The 17,422-nt window shown below is 57.0% G+C and overlaps 1 protein-coding gene across 1 annotated transcript; it reads left to right on the forward strand.

Annotated features, from left to right (window-relative positions):
* Nucleotides 1–802: 802 nt before the first annotated feature.
* On the forward strand, nt 803–17,422 carry WNT2B (Wnt family member 2B; the record flags this gene model as incomplete). Its single annotated transcript, XM_080633078.1, has 5 exons — nt 803–966; nt 13,008–13,228; nt 14,962–15,239; nt 16,056–16,320; nt 17,193–17,422. 5 exons carry the CDS (start codon nt 803–805, stop codon nt 17,420–17,422), a joined length of 1,158 nt encoding a protein of 385 aa, XP_080489204.1.

A 17,422-nucleotide genomic window follows, 5' to 3' on the forward strand; every position in this document is an offset into this window, starting at 1 on the left:
CGGGGCTGCCCCGCGCCCGACACTCTCCCCGCGCCCCTCCCGGCCACCAGCACCGGAGGCATCGGATGCCCGCGCTGCCCGCACAGGGACCGGCCGCGGGTGGTCGGAGCGCGGTTTCCCACCCAGCAGTGACACCTGGCGGGACGAACGCGGGAAGAATCGGCTCGGCCCCGGCCCCGGGCATCCCGCCGCGCCGCTGGCCCCTGCCCCGGGCGGAGCCCGACGGGGCGGCCGCGACCGACGGCTCCTCGCAGCATCCCCGCGGGTGCGGGAGCGGCGGTGGGAGCGGCCCCGGTGTGCGGCAGCGGGGGCAGGAGCCCGGAGGGGGCTGTCCGACGTGCCCTTGGGGAGGCGGGGGTCGGTCCGGCCGGAGCGGCGGCTCCGCGCCTCTGACTCTGCCCAATGAGAGCCCGGAGCACGGCGGGCGCTGTCAATATTTGGCCGCGGCCCCTGCGCTCCCATCCCCAGAGTGTCCTCACCCGCAGCTCAAGGACCTCCATGGCCCGGCCCGGCCCCGCCGCCCGTCCCGCACCGCTCGGGGGACGCCGGCCCCGCTGAGCACCCGGAGCCCCCGCGGGGAGCAACCCCCCTCTTCTTCCACGCCGCCGCCCGGCCCGGCCCGGCCCCGCCGCCCCCCGCGCAGCAGCATGCGCCTGGGAGCGGGGGCCCAGCCGGGGCTCGCTCAGCAGCGCGGAGCCGGCCGCCGTGCCGCGGGGCCGTGACGGGCAGTGCCCCCGAGGGGAGCGCGGGCAGGACCCCCCTCCCTGGTCATTTCTCCGTCTGGACCCCGCCCCGGAGAGATATGCTCAGCCCAAACCGCCTGGAAGCGTCTCCTGGGATTGCCTTGGCCCCCGGGCGTGCGGAGTGCGGAGCCTTCCCTCGGACGGCGGGCGCGGCCCCGCGGCTTTGCCTCCCCCTCGTCCTCCTCTTGCTCGCCCTGACGCCCCGCGCCGACTCCTCGTGGTGGTGAGTGAGTCCCCTCGACAGGTCCCCGCCCCGACGGTCCCGGGGCTGCGGCCGGCGGGAGCTGTGCGGGCAGCGGCTGCGGGAAGGGGATGGGAACGGGGATGGAGAAAGGGATGGAGATGGGAAGCCTGGCCGGGAGCTGGGGCAGCGCAGCGAGCCCCGCAGTGCCTGAGCTCAGCGCCCGACGTCCGGCGATGGAAGCCACGCGCGGGGCAGCGGAAGCCTGTGGGGACCGGCCGGGGCCGTGCGGGCACCCGGGCTTCCCCCCGCACCGCTAAGTGCATCGCGGGCCCCGGCCCCGGCTGGAGCCCAGCGGCAGAAAGAGCTCGGGGATCCCCTTGGCTCCACCTGCGCGGCTTCGGGGGAAGCGCGGCGGGAGCGGCAGAGGGGGAATGGCCTCCAACCTGCCGTATGGCACCGGCACCGCAGCCACCGCCGTGCTCTCACGGCCTCGTTTGCCCCCGCGGCCGGGACTTGTCATGGGACCCCCTGCCCCGGCTCCCGTCTCATCTGCCGGGGAGCGGAGCCCCACGCACCGGGACCCCCTGAAAGCCGTGCCCGGACAGTGGCGGGGAGCGGGATTAGCCCTCGGTACGGTGTAGACTGGGAAGCGGGGAGCAGCCCCCCGCCGGTTTACCCGTTGCAACCTGGGCATCACTCCGGAGTCCAGGTCCCCGCAGGCTGCGGAGTTGCCCTGCGTACTCGTATTGCAGCTTCTCCTAAGCTGGGAAGTTGCCATTCTCCCTCCTTTGGGTAAGATGAGGCTCTGTAACAAATAGAAATGATGCCACAGAAAATACCAGTCTTCTAGAAACTAGTCTCCTCCCTTCCCGATTCCTGTAACAATGAAAATTCATGGATGCAGAATGAGAGTAATTGGGAAAACAAGGGCTGTGAAGTTTTCCAAGCGACCCCGTGCTGCTTCAGCAGTTCAGTAACACTACAGGGAAAAACAGTTTGCTGCAGGAAAGTTCTCAGCGTTCCCCACCCTAAAAAGTCCTCTCTAATCTTGTGGAAAACACTGTTTTTCACGCCAATCTCATCATCATTAGCACATTGTAGTGGATGAGGCAGAACTTAATCAAATTCAACCCATCTGCTGCTGAAAGAAGTGGTTTCTGGAATTCCTCAACTACCGTGGAGCACGTTGCGAGGGCCCGGGAGCACTTAGTAGTCGTGCCGATAACCCAAGTATTCCTAGTGTTTGAGAGCACGTCTGGGCGTGTGGCAGTCATGGCCCGGCTGGCATCCCTGGAGAGCGATCCAGGGTGAGGAAGGCGAAGGGAAAAGCTGTGGGGCTGGGAGGGAGCCAGGAGCTCAGGGCACATGCTCGGGCAGCGGGTTGCAGCCAGGCACAAAAGGTGGATTCCATGGGGAAAAACTCCCTGAGAGCAGCACAGGCTTTGAGGGGCACACGATGCAAACCAGCAAGACCAGTGCTGCTCCCGGCTATGCCAGGAGGAGCTCCGCAGCCTGGTGAGCCCATGGGGAACTGGAATTGTTGGGCAAGAAAATGAGTCATGGTCGGGAAGCATCGGGTTGATACAAGCGCTGGCCTGGCTGCCAGCCGCATCGGCCCCACACGTTGGGGCAGGCGAATGCATGATGGTGTCTGCAGAGAAGGGGATGCTGCTGAAGTGCTGAAAGCCGAGGAAGGAAGAGTCATAGGGCAGTGGAGAAGTTGGATGATTTCTCTTCATTATCAAGGATTACCCCAATATCATTTTTATAGGGGGAAGGGAGGCTCAGTAGAGCTGAGGAGTGGGTTAATGGAGTGAAGCTGCTCAAAAAGATGAGGTATGGAGCATCGTTTGCCCCAAGCTGGGCAGTTCTGGTAACACTTGAATGCTGCCTGAAGGATGTAAATTCTTTCTTTAGGAGGAGCATGAAAAACACCTATTTTCCTTGCTGTTGTACCCCACTTCTCCCCACAATGACTCCACCGCAGTGTCAGCCCTAATTCCAAGCACACGTCTCTTCCCAACAAGCCAGGGGAAAAACAGCCGCATTTTAAGCCTCTGTAGCTGTGGCTTATTTGGAGGAAGCTGGATTTAGCTCCAGCAGCAGTTTGTGGTCCCAGCTTGCAAACCGGCTCCCTGGCTGGCAGCTTCTCTGCCGAGGGAGGATGGGATGAGCGCGGGGACAGCCCTTGGGGTGGCTGGAGCTGGAGCCCAGCATGGGGCATGAGCCCTTTTAACATTTTCAGCAAGCAGAAATGATCCCAAGGGCCTTAAATATGTGACTTTAAAAGCAAAACAAAACCAAAAGTAGAAAGCAAATGTATTAAAGTTCCCATTTTTGATCGTACTTTTCTCTTCTGTAGATCAGAACATTCCTCATTGAAATTCCTTCATATTGAAATGGGTGGTTCTGCTGGACATGTCAGCGCTGATAAAATACCGTGTTTAGATGAAATTGTGTTTTACTGAAAACGGTCTTGACCAGCTGTGGTTTGGGAAGAAGTCATTCCGTGATTTACCCAGGGTTTCAAGCACATCTTCAGCACTACTGATATTCCAATAAATACATTTGGTGGTGCATCATCGCTCCTTATTTTTATTATTGTTGCCAAATTCTTCTAGGGATTCACACACAATAAACTTGTGGAAATAGAGGAAATGCTTCTCATTTTCGGAGTCAACTTTTAAAGTAGATTAACAGGAAAAAAAACCCAGCCCTAGGTCCGTTCTGATGGCAGGACATGGGAAGGAAATATCAACCAAATGTTTCTTCTAAACAACTGCAAATTATTAATTTTGGGTGACGTCAGGCCCGGCCCACGCCGCCTCTCAAAGCCACCAGGAACTGGGGAAATTTGTTGCTTGAAGAAGTGCCCTTGGGTGCGTGTGTGGAGCACGTAGTGATGGGAGCAACATTTGCCAGGCAGAAGGGACGGGCTCAGGCTGGTGTGGCTGTGGCCAGCGGCGCTGCCTGGGCTCTGAGGCCACCGTGATGGCTGGGAGCAGCATCCGTGCGGAAATGCTCCCAAACTATAAAGTGTTCCTAAGCAACAAAATGCCCCTGAAACACAGACTGAAATGAAGAAGGAATGCAACGGGGAAAATCCCTAAATCCCGTTTACACTTGAGTGCACTTTGGGTAGGGAGAACAGCGAGGGCCAGGGTACAGCAGCTCTCTATGGGCAGGGCTGTGCCCTGCGAGAGGCCATCGGGCCCCAAAAGTGGCCTCTGACATTCCTCCTGGAAGATTTTGGGAGATAAGACAAATGTGGCTTATAAACATAAACTGTGCGGTAAACAAGCGCGGTGTAAACAACTCAGTAGAGCTTACTCGCTGTTGAGAGCCCCGCTGGCTGCTCTGGTGTGGAAAGCCATTTGCAATTGAAGGTTTGGTTAAAGAAAAATGTCCACAAAGCCGCACGCACACCCCCTGCACCCACCCTCACACGTCCCCACTTGCCTGCAAGCCCACACAACCCCCCCCAGCACACCAAATCCTTGTTAGCGAGCTTGTTTATTGCTAACCACAGCCCTTGGGAAGTACAAATATTTGATTTCATCTGGCATTGGAGCAGATGGGAGGCATCAGGCTCCCAGAGAGATAAAACAACTCCGGGGAAGGAAGGACAGCACAAGCTTGGGCACAGGGTGGGGAATGTACAGGAGCCTGGCAGCCACATGGGGCTCCTAAGGCATCGCCAGGTTATGGGGCTTCTGCCGCACTCTGATGCCTGTCTCATCACTATTATGGATGCTCTAGTCCAGACTTAGACAGCCACCAGCTCCCTTCCTTGGCCAGGGAAGGAGGTTTCATGGGCAGGGAAAACACACCAAGGGCAGAGCATGAAGCAAACATGCCCATTGTGCTCCCTGTGCTGCAGTCAACCTTCAGAGCTGGCATCAAGCTCTTCCCATGGGCTTGGTGAGGACACCCCCATTGCAGGTGGAGAAGGGGATGTTCCTGCCACAATGCATAGGAAGGAGCGGTGCTCCTGCAGCCGTTCCTCTCTGGGCTTCGCCATGATTTTCTCTCATGGCACCAGTGGTGGATCCTGGTCCAGGGGCCGTGGATGGGCACAGAGAGTGATGGAAAAATTGAGCCACCCGTATGTGTGGGTATAGGATACAGGGGCTTATTTAAACAGGCACCACACCGAGGTGTGTGGGAGGGGAAATAGCATCAGTAGGAATGTTTGAAAGGAAGCCAACAGAAAGACAGCTGCATGGAGGAGCTCCACAGCCGCGTAACCCTGCTGGGGTCACTGCCTCCCTCTGTGCCAGGCCCAGCGGCCAGCCCCCAGCAGCACCAGGAGCGCTTCACTAGAGTCTAGCAGCTCATAAGGTGGCTCCAAAGACCTTTTCTGCAGCTCGTGATGCCATCCCATGCCATGGATGAGCCTTTCCCTCCTCCACCAGCATCCCCACTCCAGAGCAGCTCATGCTCCAGCCCCCGTGCTGTCACAGGCAAGATGACATCTCAATGGTGAGATGATGCACAGCGCTCAAAGCACAAGGGAGCTGCAGGGGGCTCACACGGGCTGTACGTTTGTTGTTGCAGAGCATTTTGCATGGCAATAAAAGCAGGAGGTCAGTGACCAGGAAGTCTTTATCCCTGCTCTGGCTGCCCGCACAGCCATGCTTTGAAAAATCAGTTTTAAAGTAATGTCAGCCTGATGGGGAATGAACCCTGTGGCCTCTGCAGCAGCCTTGGTGTTCTTGGTTGGGCTGTATTGAACAGATGGGTTCTCTCAGTCACTCGGCACTGTTAGACTAATCCCAACTGTGTTTCTTAGTTCATTTGTCATTAGGGTCACTTTCACCTATGGGAAATCTTTCTTGCAAAGCAATGCAGAACAAAGCATCCTTCTGGTTTTCCAAGCTCATTCGCTTTTACTAACACTAAGAGCAATTTGGGCAGTGCCTGCAGCCCAGGAGATGTGTGCTGGGCTCCGAGCAGCTTGCATCTAACACACAAGTGATGCCACGGACTAGAGAAGAATTATCCATCCTACTGCACCAACAGAGACTGTCTTACCTCCCCCCGCTCTTAGCAAAGTGCTTTGAGGTTTGGGGGAGAAAACAATACTTAAGGATGAAGCATATTCTTGAGGAGCAGTTTGTGTTGGATTCATGCATCACCCTTGACAGACAGCTTTCACCCAGTGCTGAGTGAGAGTGTGGGGCACTGCAGCGTTTCCCTTCCCACAAAACCAACATCCCGTGGCTGCACATGGGAGCAGGAAAACCACAGAGAGGGGACTGCGACAAGGAACCAAAGGCAACTGGGAAAAGGGTGGCACAGACACGATCGAGGTGCAGAAAATGTCCCTTGGATGGCACGGGTTGAATGGCTCAGCATTATGGTCTTACAAATTACTCAAGTGAGACTAACGCTCTCAACATACAGAGTAGTGGCTCTAAGTGAGGAAATTAGGACTATTAATCATTCCAAGGCGTTAACAACTCCAGCAGGCCAGGATGGCCCTGTTCCCAGTGGGGCTTAATAAAATACTCAGGGTTTATAATAATAAAACAATATCTCAAATGTCTATAGCACCTTGCAACCCACAGTGCTTTGCAGTTGGCTATAAATTGTCTGCCCACAGCCAGGGAGAGCAGAGGAAGGAAAGTGCAGCATCCTTGGGAAGTATGCAAAGAACTTGAGGAGGTGAATGCTGCCAGGCACGTTGGAATTTGCTCTTTATCAGGCACAGAGGCAGGGATGTTGGATTTGATCCTATCTGGATGAGGTGTCTCCAATAACTGTCTAGGGCTTTCCAGTCTCCCACCAAAATGCAGATTTCGTGCTGACTCAATGGGATGGGAAGAGAACGGAAGCCAAGATAGTTTGGCTCCCAAGTTGATCTTTCAGGACTATCAAAATGGTTGTAATGGGGAGGTGGATCAGTTTTCTCAGGGGTAGGACTCCAGCAGCCTCTGACACCACCAAGAAGCCAAACCACGCTCCCATCTCAGTATCCAGGGCAGAGCTCTTGGAGCAGATGTCAGCAGGGATGAGGCTCTGTGCAAAGCAAGCTCTTGGCCCCAGCCCATGGGATGGATGGCACAGGAGGCTGGGCATCTCCTGCCCAAGGAGATGAGGACTGGGGCTCCAGCATTCACCATTGACCATGGCACAGCACACTCAGGGGAAAGAGCAGTACCAGTGTCATGGGGAACATCCCAAGCTGGGACCAAGCCCCAGTTACAGCTCAACTCATGGGTGTCTGGTCGCACACGCTGGAGCTGTGGAGGGGCTGGAGCCCAGCACTTCTTCTAACTGGTGCTGAGGTTATTTGTCCAAGTCATATTAGGTGGGAGAGCTGCATGTAACACACAGGCAGTGGCAATCAGGGGATGCTGAGTTGACAGGCATGCTTAACACGGCCAGGAACAACACCTTGTGCTTTACACGCTTGTTTGCGGTTTTGGTTCGGTTTTCTTTGTTGTTTAAATGTGGCTTGGTCAAGGTCAGAGCCCCCGAGTGATGCTCTGCACACAGCGCGAGGCTGCCGGCATCTCTTTAATGCCTGTAAGAAAGGAGCCTGTTTGGAACCCCCCGGCAGCAGCTGATGTGGCTGGGTCCAGTGATTTAAGCTTGCATTACCCAAGCTGAGAGCACCCTGTGCTTGAGGATAGGCAGCATCAGTACCTCTAGAGACAACCCCTGCAGTCCTGATCCACCTCTGGGGCAGCAGCACCAGAGGGACGTGGAGCTGTTGGAGCGAGGCCAGAGGAGGCCACGGAGCTGCTGCGAGGGCTGGAGCAGCTCTGCTCTGGAGCCTGGCTGAGAGAGCTGGGCTGGGGCAGCCTGGAGAAGAGAAGGCTCCTGAAGGGGAGACCTGAGAGCAGCTCCAGTGCCTAAAGGGGCTGCAGGAAACCTGGAGAGGGGCTTGGGACAAGGGCCTGTAGGGACAGGCCAAGGGGAATGGCTTTAACCTGCCAGAGGGGAGACTGAGATGAGCTCTTAGGCAGGAGTTCTTCCCTGTGAAGGGGGTGTGACCATTTTGTGATTCTATGATAAGTATGGAAGGGAAATTCTCAGGCTGAAAACCCATCAGATGGGATGTCAGAGCTGAGCCTGCTTCCTGCACCAAGGCTCTGGTTGGAGGAGCAGCTGTCAAGGATTTCAAAGCCATCACGCTGACGGGCTTCATGGTGCTATGTCTGGCCAGAGCATCTCCTGCTTCCCAGGCACTGCATCCCCCTCGTGCTGCTGTTCCTGCCCTACTCTGAGCCAAAGAAGGAGTTACGAACAGGTGTCAAAATGGTTTTGGATCCTCTGAAAGAGAGAAGCCACAGGAAGAAGGGCTGTTACCCTCCCACAGATGAACTCTCTGCATTACCATATGGCACGTCTGGCTTACTGATCATGAGATTTAAGGTCCCTTCCAACCCAAGCCTGTCTGTGATTCTATGATGTGGGAGGCAGCCTGTAACCCACACACCCCACACTGACACGTGGGCAAAGGCCAAAACCACACAGCAAGGCACTAGGAGGAAACACAGAGCTTTACTCAGCCACCGCAACCACCACAGCCCTGCAACGGCTGCTGTTTCCCTGCAATGCTTGTCCTGACCCTATGGAAAACAAGCGGCAGCCGGGAATGCTGCAGGGATACAAAGCTTCGCCTCTGTGGCGCTGACTTACCAACTCCCTGGAGAAACGGCCCTGCACGTGTGGCTGGTGATGGGAGCCATGGGGCTGCCGTTGCCTCTTGCGGACTGGAGAACCACGAACCACTGGGTCTGCCAGGAGAGTTTCAGCAGTTAACCACAGTTATGCCAAGAGCTCAGCAGCAGAAGTTACCTCCTGCCTGTTGCTGAGTGCCTTTGGTTGTGCGCTGAGGGATCTGCAAGTCACAGAAACATAGAAACCCAGAACACTTCGTGTTGGAAGGGACCTTAAAGCTCCTCCAGCTCCAACCCCTGCCACGGGCAGGGACCCCTTCCACTGGAGCAGCTTGCTCCAAGCCCCTGTGTCCAACCTGGCCTTGAACACTGCCAGGGATGGGGCAGCCACAGCTTCTCTGGGCACCCTGGGCCAGCGCCTCAGCACCCTCACAGGGAAGAGCTTCTGCCTAAGAGCTCATCTCAGTCTCCCCTCTGGCAGGTTCAAGCCATTCCCCTTGGCCTGGCCCTACAGGCCCTTGTCCAAAGCCCCTCTCCAGGTTTCCTGCAGCCCCTTTAGGTATTGGAAGGCTTCTCCAAGGTCTCCGCAGAGCTGGTCAGGCTCTCATGGGAAGCACGGGAGCAGAACACATTCAGCACGGAGGCACGCCGTGGAAGGGGGTTAGCACAAAACGCACGCTGCCAAGTAAATAGATGCGTCTGCCTCTGATTTGCATGTTTATCTTAGAAGCAATTTGGGTTTCGCCTTGTTTACAAGAGTCGAAGTCAGCAGACTCTCAACAAGAACAACAACTGGGAGCCAACACGTGATGCTTGGCTCCTGTCTCCTGCTCCCCCAGTGCAGTGGGGCAACCAGCGAGGAGCTTGCTTTGGCTGCATCAGGGGCTGCATCCATGCAGTAGATTGCTTGTAGAGAGAAGGAGGGTTAGCAGGGAGCAAGGAACACTTCATCTCCAGGCTCTGGAAGCACTTGCCTTTCTAGCATGGAGCTTCCATGGGTTCTGCACAAGCTGCTTCTCTCAGGGAACAGGGAAGGGAAGTCAGTGCCACATGGGGTAGCAGAGAATTCCCATGCATCACACCCATCTCCTGGCGGCTGGACTGGAGCAAAGGGGAAATACAAGCTGGTGGTTGATGCTGATTTGCAAGAAGCAAATGGTGCAGCATCACACAGCCAGAGGCTGCCAAAGGGACTGGTGCCAGCCCTGTCCTGAGCTGAGCAAACAGCTCTGTGCTTGGCGAGGCAAGGGCTTTAATACACCAGGACCTCACAGAAGGCAGCAGCCCGTGGAACCCCATTTGACAGGGTGGGGGATCACTATCCCCACATGCACTTAATTATCAGCTGCCTCCCTCGCAGCTCCTCCTCGCTGCAGGCTCTCACAGCCTTTCTCCTTCTGACCATGCAGAATCCAAGCCGGAGCAGCCTCCAGCATCAGAAGCAGTTTCCTCTCACAGAATCCTCTTAGCTCAGGGCTTGAGGGTTCTTTGTTTCCCTGCAGTGAAAATGTAGATTCCCCAAGAGTGCAGCATTTCACAGGAATTTGCCTCTTCCAGCACAACTCCGTGTGTTAAAACTGAAGTTCTGACAAGGCAGCCGGGGGCTGCTCAGAGCATCCATTGTCTTTCCTCTTCCAGTGCTTTTCAAGTGCCATAGTTTTTTAGGAATACAATCGGAAGGGATGCTTTCATCACAGCAAAACAAATGCTTGGGTTGTTCCCCTCCCACCATCCTGCTTGGCAGAACTCTCTGATGTTCCCATCTCGCTCCATTTCAGAAGAGCTGAACCCAACTGGAGCATTTCTCACGCAATGGAAGATCTCAGCCCTGCCGAGCTAACCCCAGCCTTTCCAAGAGGGGAAGGTGCCGTGCCACTTCCCAGCACACAGCCATCGGGAGGTGGGTTTCAGGATGCACTCCACTGCATGCCTGTAGGTACCGCAGCAGGTACGCTGCTTGTTGGCAGCCACAAGCAAAGGGAGATGCAGGCACTGGTGCTCCCTCGGCGGTCGGTGCCCTTTGCCCGGTCTCCTTCCACTTTCTCCTGCTGATAATGTTTGCTCTGAGCTGAGTATTTGGCAGGAGAATTAATGAGACGTAGTTAGCTCAGGGTGCAAAGGGAGGGCCTGGTGTTTATCTTGTCTGGAGGGTTCTCCTTGATCTTGGCCTCCCGGGGGTGCTGTAGTTGGTGTGTTACCTTGTCGCTCTCCTCTTGTGGAGGCAGCTCCATCTTCTCCAGCTTTCCCAGCATCTCTCCTCCAGTGAAGGGGAGCTTTTGTACTGCTGCAGCCTCCATCCTGCAGCCTTGTCCCAGCTTTTGGCAGCACAGGCAGGGACACATCAGCCATTCCCATCCTTGCTGGTCCTGGCCAGGCTGTGCAGAATGAATTCAGGACCAGGGTACCCAGCCATGCTTCCCTGCGGGATCTCTGCAGCCCCACTCGAGACCTCTGGCCATTGCCATCATCCAGCTCGTGAGATGCTCCTCTTGTCCTGCTCCCTGTGGGAAGCACCGGCAGCTCCTGCAGCCCGGTACAAGCAAGGCAATTAAACATCCATGGGCAGCATTGCTCCTGTTGGCTTTTCTGCCCTAAAGAGCTTCTGCCACCTCCCTTTTCCCCTCTGCTGCAGAATGAAAGGCTGACGAGCAAAATAATGCTCACCAGCCCTCAAAGTTGGGGCTTACAAAACCACGGGGAGCCGGGTTTATTATCCTCAGCTCCAGCCTGAGATGACCTTGTGCCTCTGCCAGCATTTAAACAAAATATGTTTGAAAAGGGAACAGATCCCACTGCGTTCTGTGCTCCCAGGGCTTCCCTGAGCCCACAGCTCACTCTGGGGCTGATGGAAGTGATAGAACACGGCCAGAGAGAGACAATGAAATATGGCCCAAGCTTATAGCTTTTTATTATCATTAAAGGAAGGTTCTTGCTTCCAGTCGGAGGGAGGTGGGGGTAAAGAATGTGAATCCCACCCAAACCTCATCCCTTCCCTCCAGAACCACAGCTCCATGCTCCCTAGCAAAGCACACATCACCACTGCCTGGCTGGGATGAGCGGGTGGCGCAGGCAGGGGCTGCCCGGGATGGAAAATTCCATGTTGCCACCGTTGTCCAGGCTGGTGCAAAGCTCAGGATCCCTCCCTGTGTCTGTGGAATGCTGCCCGTGGGGCTCAGCCAGGCTCTACCAGACTGTTGTTTGCACATTGTCTTTCTGCTCCGAGCTCCCACCCTCTCCCACTGCTGCAGGGAGGGGACCGGGATGCAGGCACAGTGCAGGGATGCAGTCAGGGTACAGGGATGCAGTCAGGGTACAGGGGTGCACACAGGGTGCAGGGAAAGCTGAGAGGTTTGGGCTTGCTCAGCCTGGAGAAGGCTCAGGGGTGACCTTATCACTGTGTTCCAGTATTTAAAGGGTGGCTACAAAGATGGAGACTCCTTTTTGACAATGAGTCCTATGGAAAAGACGAGGGGTGATGGGCACAAGTCACTCCTGGGGAGATTCCGACTGGACAAGAGGAAAATTTTTCCCAGTGAGAGCAAGCAGCCACTGGAATAATCTCCCCAGGGAGTGGTGGATTCCCTAACATTGGACACTGTTAAGATTTGGCTGGACAGGGTGCTGGGACATCAAGTCTAGGTCATGCTTTGCCTAGGAAGGTTGGACCAGATGATCCTTGAGTTTCCTTCCAGCCTGGGATTCTGTGATTCTAGGAACAGCAGTGTCATCCAGGACTGCAGCAACAGGAGGTGAAGCCTGCTCCTCCTCTCCCAGCTGAGCATCATGTGGGTGCCTGTGCCATGGACCCCACAGCGTGCCCCAGCCAGCGTGCAGAGCCTGTGCTGGGCTCCATCCTGCTGCGCTCAGCAAGGCCGGGCTGGGATGCAGGGGAGAGGGTGGGAGCGAGGTTTTGCACATCAGCGAGTTCCTGTGCTCTGCCTCAGGAGTTCACAGAGCCCAGGCTTGCAGGAGCATGAGCACCACAACTCACAGCACCGTGGTGGGCATCTGAGGGGAGATGGGCTCTGCAGGACCCTGCTCCCTGCCGCAGCCATGTGCACACAGAGCAAAGCTTCACCCACCCTGGGCTGGTGCAGCTCAGCAGTATTTTGTTAAACCCAAAGACCAAAGCCAAGTGGCTGTTATGTGCCCTGTCCCTGTATCCTGCCTGTCTGAACCACAGCGCTGGGCAGGTCTCCTTGGGCAGCCAAGCAGGTACGGGGATGCAGGCAGGGTACAGGCAGGGCTCTGCATCTCACACATACCAAGGGGATGCTGCAAGGAGGGATGCCCTCAACAGGGCCCAGGGCAGCTGTGACAGGTAGAAAGAGGGAAAGGTGGGCTTCAATATCAACCCCTCCACAGCAGAGAGAAGACCCAAGGAGGCAGAGCCCTGCAGCTTCCCTCTGTTCATGCAGTGTGATAACGTGGCTCTGTTCTATCCCACAGGTACATCGGGGCGCTGGGTGCGAGGGTGATCTGCGATAACATCCCAGGGCTGGTGAACAAGCAGAGGCAACTGTGCCAGAGGTATCCTGACATCATGCAGTCGGTCGGGGAGGGAGCCAAGGAATGGATCCGGGAGTGTCAGCACCAGTTCCGGCACCACCGCTGGAACTGCAGCACCCTGGACCGGGACCACACCGTCTTCGGACGGGTCATGCTGCGAAGTAGGTGCTGCCCCATCCCCTCTCCTCTGCCTTGTCTCCCTGGGAGAGTCTCTCCTCTCGCTGGGCTGCCGTGCCCAGTGGCTTGAATTACTCCCTTAGGAGAGCTTTGCCTTTCCCTGTAAATTAATCAAGCCGTAATGGGAGCAGAGCACTGCGTTTGGAATAGCTGCACCAGATGAGAAGGAGCACTGGGGGAGAAGGGGGAAAGGAGGAGACACCTCCAGAGAACAGGCTCGTATGTAAACAGTAATGGGATATATAAATATTTGGAGAGCAGGGTTGGCCAGGACTCAGCTGTTCACGTGGGAACTGGCTGCTCCCTTGCATGGCAGAGCCGCGGCTCCAGTCCTCGCTTCGGGCTCCGAGGTGGAGGAGGACCACGGCCACGGGGCCCGGGCGGCTGCGCACAGACCCTGCTGGGAGGGACCTTCCTCTCCAGGTGAGGGTCAGGTACAGCGCAGGCAGGGATGTACCCGAGGAGCAAGGAGAAGAGGTTTAGTGGGGACAGGGACCGGGGTGGCTCCAGAGCAGGAGCAGCATCGTGGGCTCCAGCAGCAATCGGGCCCCGGAATCTGGAGAGAACCCAGCACTGCGGGACAGATGCTGCTGCACCCCGTGCCGTGCTGGGGCACATCCAGCCATGCGGCCTCTGAATCAAAACAGTTGGGAAGAGCCTTTCCATTCACCAGGAGGGGCTCATATGGAGGACATGTGAGCCCCACAGCGGGAGTGGGAGCAGGGGGCTGCTCCCAGCTGCAGGGGGATGGGGCAGCTCCCTATGGGGTGAACAAGCAGCAGAGCTTGCCAGGAGACCCCCAGATCGGAGCTGGTGGGAGAGAAGCAGCTGTAAGCACCAGGATGCAGCATTCACCCTCCATGCTGCAGCCTGCCCCATTTCAGCCTCTCCATCCCTGTGCCTGCACCTTTACTCTTGCTCGCATCCTCTCCTGGCAAAGGATGGGAAATGATGAAAGCTCCTTGCCACAGCCCCATCTTGCGAGGCCCAAAGAGAGCTCTGCTGCCTTTGAAGTTGCTTTCAAAGGCTCTCAAAATGAAGATGAACATGGTTTTGATTTGCAGCTTCTTTTACAGCATTATAAAACCAGCTGCGAACTCAAACCAGAGACATACAATAGCAGGCAGCAAGCTGTGCCATGGGACAAGGGGAGCCCGGCCAGAGCCGGCACCAAGCTCCCGTGCTCCACATCACCCTGGGAGGGAGGTGGCCTTGGCTGAAGGGTCCTGGTGGTCACAGCACCAACAGGCACCCACACCGCCCCCATGCTTCAGGTCAGCAGCCCTGAGAGCAGCCCAGCATCTGAGCTGCACAGCCCTGAGGCTCCACATGAAAATATCCTTACAATCATAGAATCAACCAGGTTGCAAAACACCTCTAAGATCACCCAGTCCAGCCATTCCCCAGCACTGCCAAGGCCACCACTAATCCATGGCACTGAGGGCTTCCTCTATATGGTTTGTGAACCCTTCCAAGGACAGTGACTCCAGCCCTGCCCTGGGCAGCCTGTTCCAATGCCTGAGCACCCTTTGGGGAAGGAATTGTTCCTCAGCTCCATCTAAACCCGCCCTGGTGCAGCTTTCCTTTAGTCTGAAAGGTGCCAGGGAAGCTGGGGCTGGGCTTGTCTTCCCTGTGCACGGGATGCTCTCACCCAGCTGCATGGTTCCATGCTCCCCGGCACGCTCCCTGCTCATCCCTGTTCCTCTCCCTGTGGCAGGCAGCAGGGAGGCCGCCTTCGTCTACGCCATCTCCTCGGCTGGAGTGGTCTACGCCATCACACGTGCGTGCAGCCAAGGGGACCTGAAGTCCTGCAGCTGCGACCCGCTCAAGAGGGGCCGCTCCAAGGACGAGCGCGGGGAGTTTGACTGGGGCGGCTGCAGCGACAACATCAACTATGGGATCCGGTTTGCCAAAGCCTTCGTGGACGCCAAGGAGAAGAAAGTGAAGGATGCCCGGGCACTGATGAACCTGCACAACAACCGCTGCGGGAGGATGGTGAGTGCAGCCCCTGCGGCTGAGTTAGCAGCATCCCATCGGGACCTCCTGCTGGGGAATGGGCAGTAGGAGCCGCCCGGGCATGGGAGCTGGGCCCTGGGTGTCCAGGAAGGGCAGGTACCACTGCAGACAGAAGCAGGATGCTGCCCCTGCATGGTCTGTGCAGGGAACAGCTCCATGAGGATGGCAGGACCCTGCTTACTTGTGCTCCCAGCACATGTCCTTGATGATGCTGGCATCAGTGACCATGGGAATCACAGAGTGGTTTAGGTTGGAAGGGAGCTTAAAGCTCATCCAGCTCCAACCCCTGCCACGGGCAGGGACCCCTTCCACTAGAGCAGCTTGCTCCAAGCCCCTGTGTCCAACCTGGCCTTGAACACTGCCAGGGATGGGGCAGCCACAGCTTCTCTGGGCACCCTGTGCCAGCGCCTCAGCACCCTCACAGGGAAGAGCTTCTGCCTAAGAGCTCATCTCAGTCTCCCCTCTGGCAGGTTCAAGCCATTCCCCTTGGCCTGTCCCTACAGGCCCTTGTCCCAAGCCCCTCTCCAGCTTTCCTGCAGCCCCTTTAGGCACTGGAGCTGCTCTCAGGTCTCCCCTTCAGGAGCCTTCTCTTCTCCAGGCTGACCCAGCCCAGCTCTCTCAGCCTGGCTCCAGAGCAGAGCTGCTCCAGCCTCCTTACGCAGCATCCCTCCCTGGTTAGGGGCTCCGTCTCGCACAGGCGAGGGCTGACAAGCTGCACCAGGGGCGAGCAGACATAGGTGTGATGTGTGACACCCAGGGTGACCATCGCTCCTCACAGCATCCCTCTTCCCACAGGCCGTGAAGCGCTTCCTGAAGCTGGAGTGCAAATGCCATGGAGTGAGCGGCTCCTGCACACTAAGGACTTGTTGGCTGGCAATGTCAGATTTTCGAAAGACAGGGGATTACCTAAGGAAGAAATACAACGGGGCCATCCAGGTGACCATGAACCAGGATGGCACCGGCTTCACCGTGGCCAACAAGAACTTCAGGAAGCCCACAAAAACTGACCTGGTGTACTTTGAGAACTCACCCGATTACTGCGTGATGGACAAGTCAGCAGGTAAAAACCAAAGCTCCAGCTGGGGCCCAAAAGCTGCTCTCTCTCCCCTCCTGCCCAGCCTGGCAGGGCTGCTTTGGGATGTCAGCTCCCCCACCAAGCCCTGGTCCGCAGTGGGGTTGTGCTGTGGGGGTTCACCCAGTGTCAGTACTCACTGGAGCATTGGGTCCCTGCACAGACAGGACTGGATTTGTCCACAATCCTCAGGCTTTCCACTGAAGATCCAATCTGAGGAGGCTTCTTTCAATAACAGTAGCACAGTATTTCCCCAGAGCCTTCCTCCTGCAGAGCAGAGCTCTCTTAAAGAGGCAATAAAGAGCCTGTTTCACACAGTGGGCTGCTGGCTCCTCTGAACACAGCTTGAGGGATGAGCAGGGAGGGTGGCCGCAGGGCTGCTCAGCCCCTGCAGGGGTGATCAGTGGTTTCCCAGCCTGGAGCATCCCCAGGTCAGAGGTTCACAGTGGCTGTGGGGGCTCAGCTGGGCAACAACCTCTTCCTTGCAGCCTGAGCCCAGCCTTTGGGGCTATACTGTGGGACCATGCTGCAGCACATGCTGTGACAGAAACAGTGAGAACTCACCACTGCTAAGGCAGGTGTAGCCAAGGTCTCTGGTGCAGATGGTAGATACCGGCTGTCTAAAGAAATGGTAAATGCCCCATCCCTGGCAGTGTTTTAGGCCAGGTTGAGTGATGTGGTCTAGTGGAAGGTGTCCCTGCCTGGGGCAGTGGGTTGGAACTGGATGATGTTAAGGTCCTTTCCAACCCAAACCGCAGCCTGTGGTACCCAATCCCACCACTGCTGACTGCAGGGCAGGGTTGGAGGCATCATTTGAGTGAGGAGAAGGAACACCCTGACCCGCTCTCTCCCTCTTCCAGGCTCGCTGGGCACGGCCGGCCGCGTGTGCAACAAGATGTCCCGGGGGACAGACGGCTGCGAGGTGATGTGCTGCGGGCGCGGGTACGACACCACGCGCGTCACGCGCATCACCAAGTGCGAGTGCAAGTTCCACTGGTGCTGCGCTGTGCGCTGCAAGGAGTGCGAGGACACTGTGGACGTGCACACGTGTAAGGCACCCAAACGGGCCGAGTGGTTGGACCAGACCTGA

This window comes from Psittacula echo (assembly GCF_963264785.1).
Source record: "Psittacula echo genome assembly, chromosome: 22".
Taxonomy (NCBI): Eukaryota; Metazoa; Chordata; class Aves; order Psittaciformes; family Psittacidae; genus Psittacula; species Psittacula echo.